At 41.8% G+C, this 17,403-nt stretch overlaps 1 protein-coding gene and 1 long non-coding RNA gene across 2 annotated transcripts; one reads left to right on the forward strand and one right to left on the reverse strand.

Annotated features, from left to right (window-relative positions):
- The first annotated feature begins 1,542 nt into the window (after positions 1 to 1,542).
- On the forward strand, positions 1,543 to 3,918 carry LOC136353979 (uncharacterized). Its single transcript, XM_066305443.1, has one exon. It carries the CDS (start codon positions 1,543 to 1,545, stop codon positions 3,916 to 3,918), a length of 2,376 nt encoding a protein of 791 aa, XP_066161540.1.
- Positions 3,919 to 12,540: 8,622 nt separating this feature from the next.
- LOC107279423 (uncharacterized) lies at positions 12,541 to 13,645 on the reverse strand. The gene is made up of 2 exons (XR_001541269.3): positions 12,956 to 13,645; positions 12,541 to 12,866 (listed from the first exon to the last, which is right to left on the reverse strand). It is a non-coding gene; the product is annotated as an uncharacterized lncRNA (long non-coding RNA).
- Between the last annotated feature and the right edge of the window lie 3,758 nt (positions 13,646 to 17,403).

Here is a 17,403-nt window from a genome sequence, read left to right on the forward strand (position 1 = left end):
TCTAATTTCAACCAAATTTCCAATTTTAGCGTGAACTAAACACAGCCTTAATAGCATTTTTTTTCTTGGTTTCTCTTCATATGGGTAGTAATTTAAGTTGAAATTTCGTGGAGCCATTGATGACACCGTTTATCAAAGATCCAAAATATTTTCAATTTCATGACTATTTGCTTAGAAATTCAAAACCTATGTATTTAAATCAGTCTGAGTGCGTCAAACCTATGTAAGCAGTGATAAAGGGAACTCTAACAAACGTCGAGTTACTCTGCATCTAGCAATGCTATAAAATTTCATTGCAAAATACAGTTCATATAGAGTGAATGAAAAAGAGAAATGCCTTTCACTACTAGAAAACTCATTTTCGGAGTCGTAGGGGATCGATTTTCGTAGGCGGGCATGTAATTTGGAGCCAAAACCCCGCCGGCAAAAAAAAGTACCCGGGATGGAGGGGGCGGTCCGCCTGCGAAGATTGATCTTTGCAGGCGGTCCATATAAGCGTCGCCTGCGAAGATCGATCTTCGCACGCGGCAGACGTCGTGCGCCTGCGAAGATAGATCTTCGCAGGCGACGCTTATATGGTCCGCCTGCAAAGATGCCCCTATATAGTTTTCTTCCTCCCCGAGCCCTGTTCATTCTCCCCGACGTTTCTCTCTCCTAAAGTGACTTAAACATAGGGGGGAGGTTTTGAACTTCAAATCTTCGGGGGATTTTTCTACGGTACTTAGATCTACTCATATCCACACTAGGTAATTTTTAGACCTTAATTTGTGATGGATTTATGCATCCAAAATTGTGAAGGAAGAGCTCCATGTTTTTTTAATTTTATTTCTTTTCATATGTTGATATTAGATGTATGTGTAATACTTGATGCATCTTGTTGTAGTGGTTTAATGTGGTAACATAAATTCTCAATTTTTTTTATTTTTACTATCACATCCACCACCTAGTTCTAGATCTAGATCTAGATCTGGTCATATATAGAGAGAGAATAAAATTTTAAATGTCTATTTATTCGGTGCAATCAAAAAATAGTTATAGTATTTTGTAATATGCCGAAGCTATGATTTTGTTAGATTTTCCTAATGTACTAATTTGGCATGTCTGTGTAAAAAAAATTGAAATAAACTATGATTTTGTATTACTTTACACTTAACCTTTAGTTAATTAGTTTTGAATAGCGATAAGTTTTTTCAATAAACCCTACAAATTTGGTATTAATTGTGCAAATATTTTACGTGTATTTTTTTAGAGATATGGAAAGTCGGGAATGGATGTATCATTGACCGAGGTTTTTGTCTCTATATAGAAACGAAGTGGCTAAATTTATTGGTATTGCCAAGGCACACGCTGAGAAGAACAAGGAAGATAATTTGTCCATGTGCTGACTGTAAGAATGAAATAGCCTGGGACTTGGACGATGCTTTTAAAGTGAAGGAGCACTTAGTAACTCGTGGATTTATGGACAAGTACGAAATATGGACACGTCATGGCGAAGAACAAGTGGACGGGCCTGAAAATGTAGTTTCGACACAAGTTGAAGACATGGTGCATGACGATGGTTCTGTTGAGGACAAAATCGACCTAGAGAAAATGTTATGTCATGCAGAACCCGAGGTGCTGATGGGGTCGGCTAGAGGGCTAAATAACTTTGAAGCTTTACAGAAGGCAGCAAAGGAAGTTTTGTACGATGAGTCGAAGGGCTGTGACAGTGAGTTCACAACACTCCGGTCAGTTCTTGAACTTATGAGGTTAAAGGCGAGACATGGATGGTTTGATACCAGTTTCGACAGTCTGTTAGAACTTCTACAGAAAATGTTACCGAGGCCTAACTCACTACCATCCAGCACATATCAAGAAAAGAAACTCATATGCCCCCTTTCACTTGGTGTGGAAAAGATTCATGCGTGCGTAAATCACTGCATACTGTACAGGAAAGAGTACGCTTCTTTGGATGAATGTCCAACATGCGGTGCAAGCCGGTACAAGTCGAATAGCAATACTGGCCTAGAACCCTCTGAAGCAACTGAGGGACGACAGAGAAAAATCCCGCAGCTTGTGATGTGGTACCTTCCTGTCAAAGACCGCATTAAACGGATATACTCAAACCCGCGAGATGCGGAACTAATGCGCTGGCATGAAGAAGGGTGCAAGAAGGATGGGATGATTCGACACCCGGCAGATGCTCGTCAGTGGATAAACTTTGATGCTCAGTATAGAGAGTTTGCTAAAGACCCACAGAACATTAGATTTGCCCTGAGTACTGATGGAGTTAATCCTTTTGGAGACATGAGCAGTTCACATAGTACTTGGCCAGTGCTTCTCACCATGTATAATCTTTCTACCTGGCTTTGTCAAAAGCGAAAATACGTACTACTCTGTATCCTCATACAGGGACCCCGTCAGCCTGGTATTGATATAGACGTATTTCTTGAACCATTGTTGGAAGATATGGCTGATTTATGGAAAGAGGGATTGAAAGTGTGGGACGAGTACTTAAGGGAATACTTCACAGTGAAGGCTATCATCTTCGTGACCATTAACGATTATCCAGTAATGTTTTCAGTTTCAGGTCAAATTAAAGGTAAAACAGGATGTGTGATCTGCTTGAATGGAACGTACTATAGGTATCTCCCGGGTTCCAACAAGCTTGTGTACATGCAGCACCGGCGGTTCCTACGCACAAATCACAAGTACCGCAAGATGAAGGCGGAGTTCGATGGTACTGAAGAGACTAATCCTGCACCGAAACCTACATCGGGAGAAAAGGTGTGTGCAATGACAGAGAAAATTGTTTGCAAGTTTGGAAAAATGACTAAGAAACCATCAAAGGGGACAAAGCGCAAGAAACCCGAGAAGAATACGAAGGGAGGGGATAGTAAGAAGCAAGATGACAGTTCGAAGCCAGATGATAAACTCCCTCCCCCATTCAAGAAACATTCCATATTTTTTAAGTACCTCCCGTACTGGAAAGATCTAGAGGATCGGCATGCCATAGACGTTATGCATCTAGAGAAGAATGTGTTTGACAACATAGTTGGAACATTGTTGGACATGCCGAAGAAGACTAAAGATGGTCTGCAATCAAGGATGGACCTAGTCGAGATAGGAATCAGGGAAGAGTTACACCCTCAAGAAGGAGAAAAGAATGGAAAAGTATATCTTCCACCAGCCTATTTCACACTGACACCTGAGGAGAAGAAATCATTTTGCAACTCACTCCGTGATGTCAGAGTGCCCATAGGTTTCTCATCAAACATCAGTCGACTAGTTTCAATGAAAGATTTGTCGGTATCTGGTTATAATTCACACGACTGCCATGTCTTGCTCACCGTGTTTATTGCAATTGCAATAAGAGCCATAAAACCGGAGCATTTAAAGGTTGCTATCACAAGGTTGTGCTACTTTTTCAACGCAGTGTCACAGAAGGTCATTAGTCTCGAAGAGTTAGGAAATCTCCGTACATTCGCACATGAGACCCAGTGCCAACTTGAGATGTGCTTCCCTCCGTCATTTTTTGATATGATGGAGCACCTCATTGTTCACATTGTGCCGCAGATGATTGCGCTTGGCCCATTGTACCTCCATCAAATGTGGTCATACGAGCGTTACATGGCGATTCTGAAGGGTTACGTCCGAAATCGTGCACATCCAGAGGGATCAATGATTAAGGATTATAGTACTGAAGAGGTTGTCGAGTGTTGTATCGATTACCTCAAAGATGGATATGCAATTGGAGTACCTGTGCCCCGACACGAGGCGGCGTGGAGGGAGCCAGCGGCGCGGACGTGGGAGAGGAGGGAGCCGGCGGCGCGCGGATCTAGAGCGGAGGGAGCTGTCGGCGGCGTCGCGGTCGTCGTCGAGGAGGGTGGCCGCCAGCAGCGAGGAGGGATGTGGTGGCGGCGCGGACGTGGGAGATGAGGGAGCCGACGGCGCGCGGATCTAGAGCGGAGAGAGCCGTCGGCGGCGTCGCGGTCGTCGTCGTCGTCGAGTAGGGGGGCCGCCGGCGGCGAGGAGGGATGCGGCGGCGCGCGAACGTCGTTGTGGAGGGCGCCGGCGGCGCAGACGTGGGAGAGGAGGGAGCCGGCGGAGCGCGGATCTGGAGCAGACGGAGCCGTCGGTGGCGTTGCGATCGTCGAGGAGGGAGGCCACCGGCGGCGAGGAGGGATGCGGCGGCTCGCGGGAGTGGGAGAGGAGGGAGCCGGGCAATTTTTCCAAGTGTGGGGAGAGAGAGGAGGGGGAGGGAAATGAGTGGTGGATAGGAGAGGATAAGGATGGTGGTGGAGAGGATAAGGATGAGGATGACTAGATTTTTTTTGTAGGTACTATTTTTGCAAGCGGACCACATAAGGTGCGTACGAAAATAGATTTTTGCAGGCGCACCTTATATGGTCCGCCTGCGCCGCTTAAGTGGTCCGCCTGCGAAAATAGATTTTCGCAGGCGGACAATGAACTTCATGCCGATTTATATTTTTTTAGGCGGTCATTTGGCTCCCAGAGTCATGTCCGACTGCGAAAATAAGACCCCCACGTCGGGGGAAATGCCTTTTCTAGCGGCGTAGATGAATGAGGTTTGAAAGTAACATTTCTTTTTCTTAGCAAAGTAGTCTGAAAGTCAAAGATAAAGCGTAAATGTTGATAGATTCTTGAATGTTGCTGGAGACAGTTTGTTAACTTATTTTTATTTTACTAAGCTTTGTTCCTGAAGGCCACATGTTCCTAAATATGCCGTCCATTTTCAGTATTCTGCTCTGGAAGATATTCAAAAGACGATTCGGGAGCTGCAGCTTGATGAGAATCGGAAAAGGGCTTGGCGACTGCTCTTCATGCTCAGTTCAAGGATTGGTTATATGGTAACATACTAACATGTCATCAGTACGATCATTTTTTACCAGCATTTCAGTAGAAACTTTGACTGTGGGTTTACATCTAGAAATATTTGTTGTTGCACCATTCAATGCCAATTACAGTTAATAGATAGACATGCAGTGAGATGGTAATTGCTGGACAGCTAGAGCAGATTTCTTTAGGTCTTTACCCTTGGGAAGTATATCTTCCTAATTCTTAAACCTAGCTTCATCATTGAATTAAAATGTGCACAATTGCACAATATGCGAGACCATAAAAATGACGTTTTTACTGTTTAAGCTAAATACCTGGGCGCATCTTGTGGAGTGGTGCATTTCGTCAATTCTGAAGCTCTGCATCTGAATGTTACAAATAACAGATCTGAGATTTTGCTTACTGCTTAAATGATAAAGTCAATCAATTATGTATGTTTCATTTTCCTTAAGGAATTGACAGTGCTCCTGCCACTAGCTCTTATGAACAACTGTTGCAAATGTTATTAGCTGAAAATGATAGTCACTTGAGCGGAGTTGGTAATAGCCAGTTTCATGTGGGTCATCTGGAAAACACGATTTGTTTTCATGAGAGTAACTGGAAATCCTTCTGTTTCATGTCCACAGCTTCGGGCAATATCCGCCAGCTATACTGTCTACAAGGCGATTAACCATGCGATGAATTGCACCCACAAAAGGAAGTGCACACCTGCAAGACTTTTTATCCTTTGCCGACTCCAAAACATTCGACAATTGTCGAAGCTGACCTTCCCTGGAGAGGATTTCCTCCTGCTCACCCACCCAGCCTGTAGTATTTACACAAGGATTTAAAAAAAAAAGGTGAACATGTACTATTGCCTATTTTTTACAGATTCATTTCCCTGTTTTCCCCAGATCTTCTCTTTTCTGCGAGTTGGGTACTTAAGTAGGATGTAATCATGTTTTTCCGGTGTTTACTCATTTTTGGCCCTTCATAAACATCCACGAGTATGTAATAGAGATTAATGAATCAGCGCTGTTAAATAAACATTTCTTTTCTTTCCGTTCAATATCTTTAGATTTCTTCATGTGAACCTGTATGGATCAATGCTGTGTCGAAACGCCTTTGTTCTCCCTAGCTTAACGGACATGTTTTTTCTTTGATGTAATAACCATTGCCATTTTCTTCGTCGGCCACCATCTTCCGTAAACATTTTGCCATTCTGGTAGATGTTTACTCAATTTGCACGCCGGAGATGGGGAGATGTGAACTCTCTTTCTAAGAGTACCATTGCCCATCTTTGACAAGGGATCGGAGACCGTAGAGGATGGCAGCCACATGCTGGAGATGGATGTATAATAATCGGGATTAATTGCGATGCCTTTGCGTTGCAAATATTGTGTGTGCTTGCTCCATCCCGTTCGCTTTGTCCGCTTGCTCCTTCCCGTTGGTTCGTTCGCTTTGTCCGCTTGCCGCGTGGCCACCGGCGTGGATCGGAGTCCGTGACGCTACGCTGGGCTCGTGTTCCACGCCGCGATCGCATGCATCACGTACACGTACGCATCATGCATGCCCTGTGCTGCGCCTGACGGGACGTCGCCGGCGGCGGCTAGCTAGCTCCATTGCAAGTTTAACGGGAGCACTATTATTACTGCGTGACGTTGCATACTACTGTAGCCGGGGAGCAGAGCAGTGTGGCCGGCTGTAGGGTACAACTTCACATGGCACCAATCAATAATTATATTCATCCACATGGCGCCGCAGATTATCTTCATTTTGTTTACTCCACGACGTACGGCCGAGCAAAGACCGCTCCCCGTCTCCGTCGCCTATAAGAAGCATCCCAGGAAAGAACACCCACACACACACGCAGAGAAGATCATATCGGATCGGAGAGGCAATGGCGAGCACTAAGATGGCGGTGGTGGCGATCCTGGCGGCGCTGCTGCTGATGGCAGCTGTGGAGCCGGCTTTGGCCACGCCGCCCAGCTTGCTGCCGGCAAGAAAGCTGCAGATGCCTCGCCTCATGGATGTCGTCTCCGCAGAGTCAAAGCTGGCTTGCCTCCCAGCAGGCGGTTTTTGCATGTTTCGTCCTATGGATTGCTGCGGTAACTGCGGTTGTTTATATCCTGTCGGGGTTTGCTACGGCTCGCGGTGTGAGGAATGAACTGTACGTACGTACGTGTCCATTTTACTAGCTAATCACGCATCTGCAGTGTCACAATAAAATCGCGTTCTGCGTTCGGTCCCTAGATTGTTGCTCATGATCAACAAGCTCGCTCTGTTCAAGTATCGAGTCTGTTAGTTTGTTGTCAGGTACGTACGTGTTGTGCATGAGCTCACGAGTTGTGTGACGCCGTGCAATTAGACCCCCTGGAGTCGCAGTACCGAGTCTAGCTTCCGGCCCTGGACTCGCTCTTCACGTCCTGCGTCGTGGGGGGTGTGAGAAGGATCGAGCTCCCAGGGCCGTTCCTTTTGAGTCATATAAATAAAACATAGGGATCAGTGTGCGCACGTTGTGATCGTCTACGTTTGTACTGTGTTTCTCAAAAATAATAATAAAAAAATTCCAAGTGTATGTTCGCATTGTGTGTGTGTTGAGCTCCTGCCGTTGTTAAAGCTGACATCCCTCATTGTGCCGGAGGGAGGTGGCCGCTGCCAGCGGCAACATGTGCTTTCAGAGTTTGCTTCCAGTTTTCTCTAGCCATCGTGAATCTTCTCCCGGAGATCTTCCCAAGATATATACCCACTTAGCAAAAATGGGAACTTCCGTTTTTTACCTGGGTGTAGGAAAATCTGAAGAAAAGGTAGAAACTCAATCAAACGACATCGAATTTTTGTGAAATTTAAACTAGAGCTTCGCTAGTTCATGGTGAAACTTTGCCCAGCAGATCTCCTCAGGAAGATCAAGAATTCAGCACGAATTTCATGAGTTCGGTCAAGAACACTAGAGGGAAGGGTTCGGGGAAAACTAAAGATTCGAGGTGCTCATGCATGGATTCAGTAGAGGGGACTACCCAGTAGGATGCACCTGAGCACTAAGCAACACTAAGAGGTGATTTGGTTTTTGTTTTTCCTTGGCATGGGAAAAGATGGATTATCATCCTAGATGTGTTTCACATCTATCTATTATCTACTAAAAGTCCATTAAACTTTCTACAAACGCTCTTAAGTCGCCATTTGGCATCCTATAAACGCTCCTAAGCCGCCACATGACACTCTAACAAATAACCGTTGATTTTCATTAAATTTAGTGGATCCATTATTTACAACCATTGGATTTATTTTTGTTTAAAATATCATCTACTAAACCCGGCCCCACCGAGCATTAAGTACGTATATTGTAAGTTACATACGTACGCCTCCCTTCCTTCGATTCCCTCTTTCTATTTTCCATTAATTCTTTCTCCTATTTTCATGCTTTATTTGTTAAAAAATTTAAGTAACTAAGATGTCTAAATCATATAATTGTTTTTTTTATCCATCGATGTCTTTATATTGTTTACGAGCAAATTCACGGTTAAAGACCAAATTTCACTGTAATTAAAAGTTGAAAAGAAATATGTTACTTCTGGGCTATATTTTCTGACTTTTGCATGCATTTCAAACAATTAGAAGAAATTTGAAAAAACAGTAATATAGATTTTATCATTCTACATAACTTCACGGTAATTAAATTAGATCTATGGTTCTAAAAGTAAAATGAACCGGCTATGTTTGTTCCATGGGGTTGGGACCTAATCTCCCGAGCACGCAAAACAAGCAACTCATTAGCGCATGATTAATATAATATTAGCCTTTTTTTAAAAAAATAGATTAATATGATTTTAAAAGCAACTTTCGTATAGATTTTTTTTGCATAAACCATACCGTTTAACCGTTTGAAAAGCGCGCACCTGGAGGTAAGAAGGGATGACTTGCGAACTTAAAGCAAAGAACACAGATGTAATGTTCCCAAAATATATTAGTTAGGAATCAAAATTTGTGCTAAAAAATTAAGCAACTATGATACCTAAATCATAAAAATAATGTTATTTTAATCACAAGACGTCCATGCCTACGCACGAACCGCATTATTTATACTATTTTACATTTAGGGGCCCATATTCACTATAATTCAACTTTGAGAAAAATATGTAACTTTTGGTTATATTTTTTGACCTTTGTGTCCAATTCAAAAAAATTATAAAATTATGGAAAAATTAATGATATAGATTTTATCACCATATATAAATTAACAATAATTAAATTAGATATACGATGAAAAAAATTAAATGAACCTAACTTTGGTTAATGTTCCAAAAAGTACACCTCTCATTTCGACATTATAATAAGTCAAAAAATATTATTACATTTGTAGTGTACATATTTTTAATATCCCTGTATACATATAAATATATTTATGAAGAGACAACTAAAAATAGATACATCTTAATCAATAAATAAAGAATTTATTCTATTTTTTATACAATAAAGCAATAGTAATTAAAAAATTAATATAAAAACAAACAACAATTAGCTAAATGACTATATCATAAGTTACTTCTGGTTTTTAAGTTCATTTGAACTATCATTTTATTTATAAATAAATAAATAATTTAATATCCATATTACCCATTTTTCACTGTAAATAATATGTCATTTGTAGACACCTATGCGAGTCAACCAAATAAAAAAATACTGTAGAACAATAAAAAATTGATAATAATTACTATATCATCTTAAATCATCGTACATTCTTTATAGAGCACTAACAGTGGCATGTGTTAATTCTTAAATTTAAAAATAAAATTTTAGAATTTATAAGAAAAACATTTGACCATCGGTTTCGACTTCAATTTGTAGATCCATTATTTTCAACCATTATATCTACTTTTAAAGAAAATCATAAGCCGCTCGGTCTTACATCTCTTAATAATTAGAAAAAAATATTTGAAATTTTAGGAACAAAACAAAAGATCATCGGTTTTCACTTAAATCATTTAGAAAAGAATAGGAAAGAAACCCCCCCCCACCACCAAAACTTCGCCCTCCTCGTCACATGCGCACAAACACAACACTACCCATCCCCTCACCCCTCGGCTCGCACTTTCCCCGCTACCTCTCCTTGATATTTTTATAGCTCTCAAACTAAAAAGAGAAATAATCAATAATATTAAAACATACATAATTTTTAAGCCACACATCTGATTTCTAATCCAAATTGCTCTACTCATAACTAAACCAACAATTTAAAGATCCATAACGCATATTCTGAACTTAAAATAAGAGTGGTATAAAATAAAATAAGAAACGCCTTTGTTCTCCGTAGCTTAACGGACATGTTTTTTCTTTGATGTAATAACCATTGCCATTTTCTTCGTCGGCCACCATCTTCCGTAAACATTTTGCCATTCTGGTAGATGTTTACTCAGTTTGCACGTACGCCGGAGATGGGGAGACGTGAACTCTCTTTCTAAGAGGAAACTATTGCCCATCTTTGACAAGGGATCGGAGACCGTAGAGGATGGCAGCCACATGCTGGAGAAGGATGGATGTGTAATAATCGGGATTGCGATGCCTTTGCGTTGCAAATGTTGTGTGTGCAAATATTGCTCCTTCCCGTTCGCTTTGTCCGCTTGCCGCGTGGCCACCGGCGTGGATCGGAGTCCGTGACGCTACGCTGGGCTCGTGTTCCACGCCGCGATCGATCCGATCCAGAGCGCATGCATCACGTACGTACACGTAGCTAGTCACGTACGCATCATGCATGCCCTGTGCTGCGCTCGCCGCCTGACGGGACGTCGCCGGTGGCGGCTAGCTCGCGGCGGCCGGTCCGGCTGGGTCCGTCGCCGCACGTACGGTGTCGTGCAACACGGCTACCAGCTAGCTGTTTCCGTTGAACAGGGGGTCTCATTGGAGTTCAATTATTCGTCCGGTACGGTCTCGTGTGCTGTGCGTGTGTTTCATGTTCTAAAAACTTTTGCTGTGCTTCTTGTTCTTGTATACGGTTGGAATATGAATTTGGCACCGCGCGTTTGGAGCGCGATGGTTTCGTCTGGTTTGCTGCTCTACGGGACTACTGGACTAGTGTTTCATGTGGCATCATGCATCCTGTACGCACGCGTCAATGTTCTTCAATTCCCCTCTGCGCGCGACCCGGTTCGGGATGACGTGTGAATTCAGTCCCGTTTTTCTTGTGGGACGGGGCCGTTCCTTTCCGTACTATGGAATCTTCGTGCCAAACATTTCTTTCTACATTTGTTACGTGGATATTTTTCTTTGACTTCCTGAATTAAGTTAATTTGGACTTTTCTAAATATACTAGCAAATATGCCCGCGCGACAAGCACGTGCTACCTTCATTATGGCGGCGCTGCTGTTTTGACGATGAAGATCAGTCCTGGGTTCATATTTCATAGTGCATGTCACCTTTGGTTCTGGTATATTTTGACGATGAGTAGTCCTGGGTTCGGACTGTTTCGTCAAGCGAAGGAGCCTGACAGATGGGGTCGTCAGGAGGATTATGTTTCAATGACTGGTAGGTCCGTCGGTCGCCAAAAGTTTTGGATCTTTATAGCCCCCCCCCCCCCTCCGGCTATCAGAGGCGAAGTGTGCACCTTCATTCTTACAGAAATAATGAACAAGAAAGAACGTTTTCACGTCAAATAGACTTATGAACTTGGCTAGATAATTTATTGTCATGTAAAAAAGATATTTTTATAATTTCTTGTGATGTAAAAAAATATGTTTTTATGGAGTGCAATGTAATTTACTTTCATATGTACAATATTTATGGTAGTTTACTAAATTGTCATCAAATTTGATCAACTACAATTTACGTTGTACTATTTATTTGTTTTCTCCTTTTTTTTCCTTATTGATAGGTCGTGGAGGTCGAGGACATTATGGCTTTAATTTATTTGGTAAGTATATATGCGGTTCTATGAGCAACGACCGAAATTGTGGCTCTCAGGGGTGTGAATTTGCTGTGCAAAATTGTGGCATTTGAACTGCATATGTGAATGATGTCAATTTTTTATATGGATCTGTGTTGTTGGTGATCTGTAATGTTTGAGATGGATCTGTGATGTTACATTGGGGGGTGACTGGAATATATCTGTGATGTATCTGTGTTTCAGAGGGCATGGCTAGCAAATCCTGAGGCTAACCAATATTTAGCATTTTTTTTTCTGGAATTAACTCATCAGTGACGGGTCGAAACAAAAATCCGTCAAAGGTAACCTCACCTGTGACGGATTAGCAAATAAAGGCCCGTCAGAGGTGACCTACCTGTGATGGGCCTTTACTTTTGGGGCCGTCACAGGTAGATCACCTGTGACAGCTTATATCTACGGAGACCATCACCTCTAACGGCCTTTATTTAAAGGGCCGTCAGAGATAAGTCACCTGTGACGGGTCCCAACTCGCCCTAGGCTAGCGGAGACCAACACCTCTGACGGCCTTCTAGTAACTTGCCCGTCAGAGGTGGGTGTCACCTGTGATGGCCGGCCACCCGTCAAAGGTGTCTGGACTCACCAGTGACCACAGATCACTAACCATGCGCGAAGCCGTTAAAGATGAGGGTTTGGGTTAGCCCGTCAGAGGTGTAGTGTCAATCTTTTGGCCTAACCCACCAAAATTCTTGCGAGTGTAAATAAATCATCCACCTCCCAGCACACATACGCCAACATTTTGCTCAGTTGTTAAAGGAGAGTATCATTCCCTCGCACACCTTCAAATATGGATAAATTAAGGTATAAATGTATAAGAACATGTCATGTTAACATAAGATTGTAGTCATGTAACATAATATTTTTAGCTGCACATGCAGAAATATAAACAATATTTGTTGAAATTGGAGCGCAGATCCCTATAATGCGTTATAATAAAAAAATATAGCAGAGTTGGGAGAATTGTGTGGTCGAGATCTGCAAAGGTGCAAAACCAGTTCCTGGGCCAATCAAGATAAATGGTGGAAGTGAAGGATCAGCAGGATGTTTAAAGTTAGATTCTCACAAAAATTGGAAACCAGCTGCAGTTCTTGGTCTGTTGTGATGGTATAGCATTCTGCAAAATTGATTACAACAAGAGATAAATTGATGATAAAGGCGCAACAACAAAAGGAAGTTACCTAAAATGAGATGACAGCACGATACCTCAATGCATTTATGCATCACTTTCTAAACTCATTCACTTAGCTCGCAGGTCTTTGTGTGTTGAAAGTCATGATACAGTATAATTACATCCCTGATGAGTTTGGACACTTGCAAATATGCCAGGGGAGTTCAGGGCTTTAATAGGAGCATCATTAACCTGCAAATATGGAATACAAGGTAACAACATGTATCATACCATCGCAAGGAGCCAAGGTAACAAGAAAGACCGACATTGAAGTGGTTGATCTGCGCGGGTGGCAATGGAGCTTCCGACGGGAAAAGCAGCGGTCGGCGGAGATCGATGATGGCGCGGAGGAGACTGGCCAGGCGTGCGAGTGCGATGTTGATTCGGCAACGGAGATCGGTGGCGGCACGGAGAAGGTCGAGGAGAGATCAGGGGCTACGCGGAGGAGGACGGGAGGGGATCGCGAGGAGTGACGATGCAGAGCCGGTCGTCGAGGCGGAGATCGGCGGCGGCGCGAGGGGAGCGGCGGAGGATGGGAGGGGATCAGCGAGGTGGGCGTCGGTGTCCCGGCGTGGTTCGGTGGGGGCGTCGCCTCCCTGGCGGCGGCGGCACCTGAGAAGGTGGAGGAGAACGGCTGCGACGGGGAATCGGTGCAGCGCGGAAGGCGGGCGACGATTGCGGCGCTGCGTGAGACATGCGAGGAGGGGCTGAGGGCGTGAGTGGCTAGCGGTTGCGTGGGGGATGGCGCAATTGAGGGGAGGGGATGGTGTGCGCCTATGCGGGAGGGGGAGAGGTATGGGAGGTGGAGTCAATCTGGAGCATTGGATTTCACACGGATGATCTGGACCGTTGAGTGATAAATGAAATAATGAGTGAGACCATTTGTTGAACTATAGGGTAGATTAAGGGTAGCGGAAGGGGCAGTCGCTCACGCTTGTCACGTTGGATATTCGCAGGCTAGAAAACCCAAGCGTGGGGGACTGCCACTCCCTGTTGAAAATAGCTCATTGAAAAATTCGAGTCACCCGTCCGAAGTGTCTGCTTCCACCGATTGGATCACCAATCGCTTCCGCCACCATCAACCTGAGCACCATATCTAGTCGTCTTCTTGTTGATTGCAACCATCGAGCGGTCTAGACCGTCGCCTGAAGTGTTCGATCCACCGATCAAATTTCGTTGATCTATGTCGTGCTCCACCGTGCGTCCATGTCCATCCCTAGACTTCCCGTGTGGTCGTTGCTATGTGGAGTACCTCCATCATATCTCTATCAATCTATCATGGACCTTCCATAGGCTTTGATACCACTTGTTATGAAATGTTTAAAATAAGTGGTCTAAGTAATACTGTAGAAGAAACCTTTTGACAAAATATATATTTTCAAAGCATGGAGCAAATAGTCTGTTTCAATAATTCAGTGAATAATCTAAAAAGAACTAAGCCTAAGCATAATTGTCATCTACTGGTATAACCAATTGACCATGTTGCAGGAAGAATGAACCCTGAAAATACATTCAGGCTGAAGATCAAACATTTTACAAATCGAGCAAATAATGAGTGTAGTGGGTTTACCTTCATTAAATACGTAGATTCTGACACAATGAACTACATGGACTTCATTGATGAAACTGACTTGATGTAATTTTTTTCAACAATGCATTGACAGACAGGAGAGTTTCCTCGCTTGAATATATTACTTCAACAGTCTTATACAAGGCTTTTTGACTTCGCAAGCAAACGTGCTCTAGATGAAAGTACTAGAGAATACACGGGAAATATAAGGAAGAGAAAATACCACAACCTATCAAAAGAGCACATGAAACAAACAATCAGAAAAGAAAGAAGAGGTGCTTGAAGGCTAAACTCCAGAACCACTAGCTCCCAAGTTTGAAGCACAATGAATCGAAGATTGCCGGAGGGTCTTCTGCCATGCACAAGCCATCTCTATTTCCAATGATCAAAGGTTGTGCTTGTCTACATCAAGCCATCAAGAGTCCAACTTTGCCAAGGAGCTACTTGGATCAATGGCTGCCGCCGCCCTTTGGGGGATAGAAGCCCCACGGAAGGGAGGTCCACTAAAGGTTACTACCACATGTCACCCGCATCAAGTCATATTTATTCAGGCTTCATCAAATTGCCAACTGGTTCAACACCCTCCAATGTCTTTGGAGGAAGTTAGCCCCATATGAGATAGGGCCGCTAAACATTGGAGCCAAGGACACCCAAGCGAAGATGGTAAAGGCAAAAGAAGGAGCAGAACTAAAGTGAAATGGCGTGAGGCAGCAATAACACTGGTGTACGAACTTCAACATCGGCGGAGGAGAAGAGCATGGTGTAGAAATCATAACAACCACTGGAAAAGGCTAGAAAACCTAACCAATTTGTGGACCCATACTATGTAATTGCAACAGCTTATCTTAAGTTTCTTGAAAGAGGTAAGACATGCATCCCGTTCTCTCCTGCAAATCTTTCAGGTCCTGGCAGGTGCCAAATCGATGTATCGGGGTAGAACACTAACGGTAGAGGTGGCCATTGACTTTTTGCAGCCTACTGTGCACTCCGTAGTCAATTTTATATGTCAATTGATCCTTATCAGCTCTTCAAAATCCTGCAAAACAAATAAAGTCACATTCGAAGCTTGAATTGTAGTTTACATGAATGAAATGCATTTCACAGAAACGGAATATATATGTTTCTCAGATTCATGACAAGAAAAGAACGGAGTTAAGCTCAAAATTCGATAAGAAACTGCGCTTTTCAAGTTTTAGCTGGCAGACAGTCACTAAAAGTTTTATTCCTTTTAAACTGTTGAGTGGTAATCTACTATTTATCTATTATATAAAAAAGTTCAGTAAACATTAATTCTACAAACGCCTCTTAAACCGCCACATGTACATTCTATAAACACTCTCATGTCACCACGTGGCATTTTAATAAATTAGAAAAAAATCAAAAAATTCTGAAAACATCCTACCCTTTAATTTTTACTTAAATCAGTGAGTCCATTATTTATGACATTAAATCTATTATAGTTAACACAAAACTAATTAAATCTATTAAAAAAATCTCTCCTCCCACCCCTCCTGCCGCTCCAGCCGTACGTACGTATATATGTACGCACGTACGTTTTCCTCTCTCCACCCTCTCCTGACTCTTGTATTTTTTTAACTAATCTTTTTAATAGAAAAACGGCTAATAAAATTTAGGATCCACCTCATCCATATTTTACTATATAAAAACTAAAATACATTATTCGAACAAGTCCTATCCTTTACAGGGCAACCAAACATCATCCGATTTTTAATTTATTTGAACAGTAATTTTATTTATAATTAATTAAGTCAACATCTATATTACTCATATTTTGGCTATATAAAAATTAAAACACATCATTTGAACATACCAGCAACAACCAAACAACCACAAAACATTAAAAAAACTGGTGTCATCTTAAATTATTCTACATAATAAAGATTCATTGAACATTTTTTTGGAGTGCTACTAAGTCACCACGTGTCATATTTTAAAACTAGCTAGAAAAGAATCTTAGAAATTTGAGCATTAGTAGTTTCCACTTAAATCCATGGCCTATTATTTTCAAGCACTAGAAACATATCATGTCTTAAAAATTAGGGGAAAAATCAGATAAATCCAAGAAAAACATCTAATCATTGGATTTCACTTAAATCATTTAGGAAAAATAGAAAAAGAAAGTCACCTCCACCTCCCTCGCTCATACGCACATAACACTACCACCCCCTCCCTCTTTGGCTCGAGCTATACGCTCTTCATTAGTCATAAGCTATTAAAGTGAAGCAATCAATAGTTATAAGCTACATGTGCGATGTCTAATCTAACTTTTGCTCTATTATAATCAAACAGAAAAAAATGAAATAAGCATATGCCTATATTTTGTTACATAAGAAATAGGAAATTTGGGAACAATCGATCCAAGCATTTTGCAGGTCATCCAAATAGTAACGAAATACTATAAAAATTTATCAACAAAAATTACATCATTATACGTTAGTCTAAAAACATGCATAGCTAAATTCAATCCATATTATCCAAAAAAATTATAAATCTATAAAATCCAAGTATAAAACATTTTTTTATGGACAACACCCCTACCCTTTTACATGTTATCCAAATAATAAAATAACTATGAAATAATTTAGCAACATAGGACACCGTCATATATTACTTTGTAAACATGAAAACTAAATTAAATATACAGTGCCTAAGAAAAAATATATTAAATAAAAAAGATCGGAGGAACATATACCATTGGCCTTTTACATATCATCCGTATTGCCATAAAAGAATTATGAAATAATTCAACAATACAAATCATGCCACCATATATTGTTTTCCAAACATGAATAGCTAAATTAGGAAAAAAAAAGTTAACTCAAATATAAATAGTCCAAGTCACTACTTAAAAAATCCAATGGCTTTAGTAAAAGAAAACAATCCAATTACTTC

Source organism: Oryza sativa, chromosome 11 (genome assembly GCF_034140825.1).
Source record: "Oryza sativa Japonica Group chromosome 11, ASM3414082v1".
NCBI lineage: Eukaryota > Viridiplantae > Streptophyta > Magnoliopsida > Poales > Poaceae > Oryza > Oryza sativa.

Bases quoted from the DNA above. Each gene is read 5' to 3' on its own strand.
- LOC136353979 (XM_066305443.1), top strand. From the start codon at position 1,543: ATGGTGCATGACGATGGTTCTGTTGAGGACAAAATCGACCTAGAGAAA.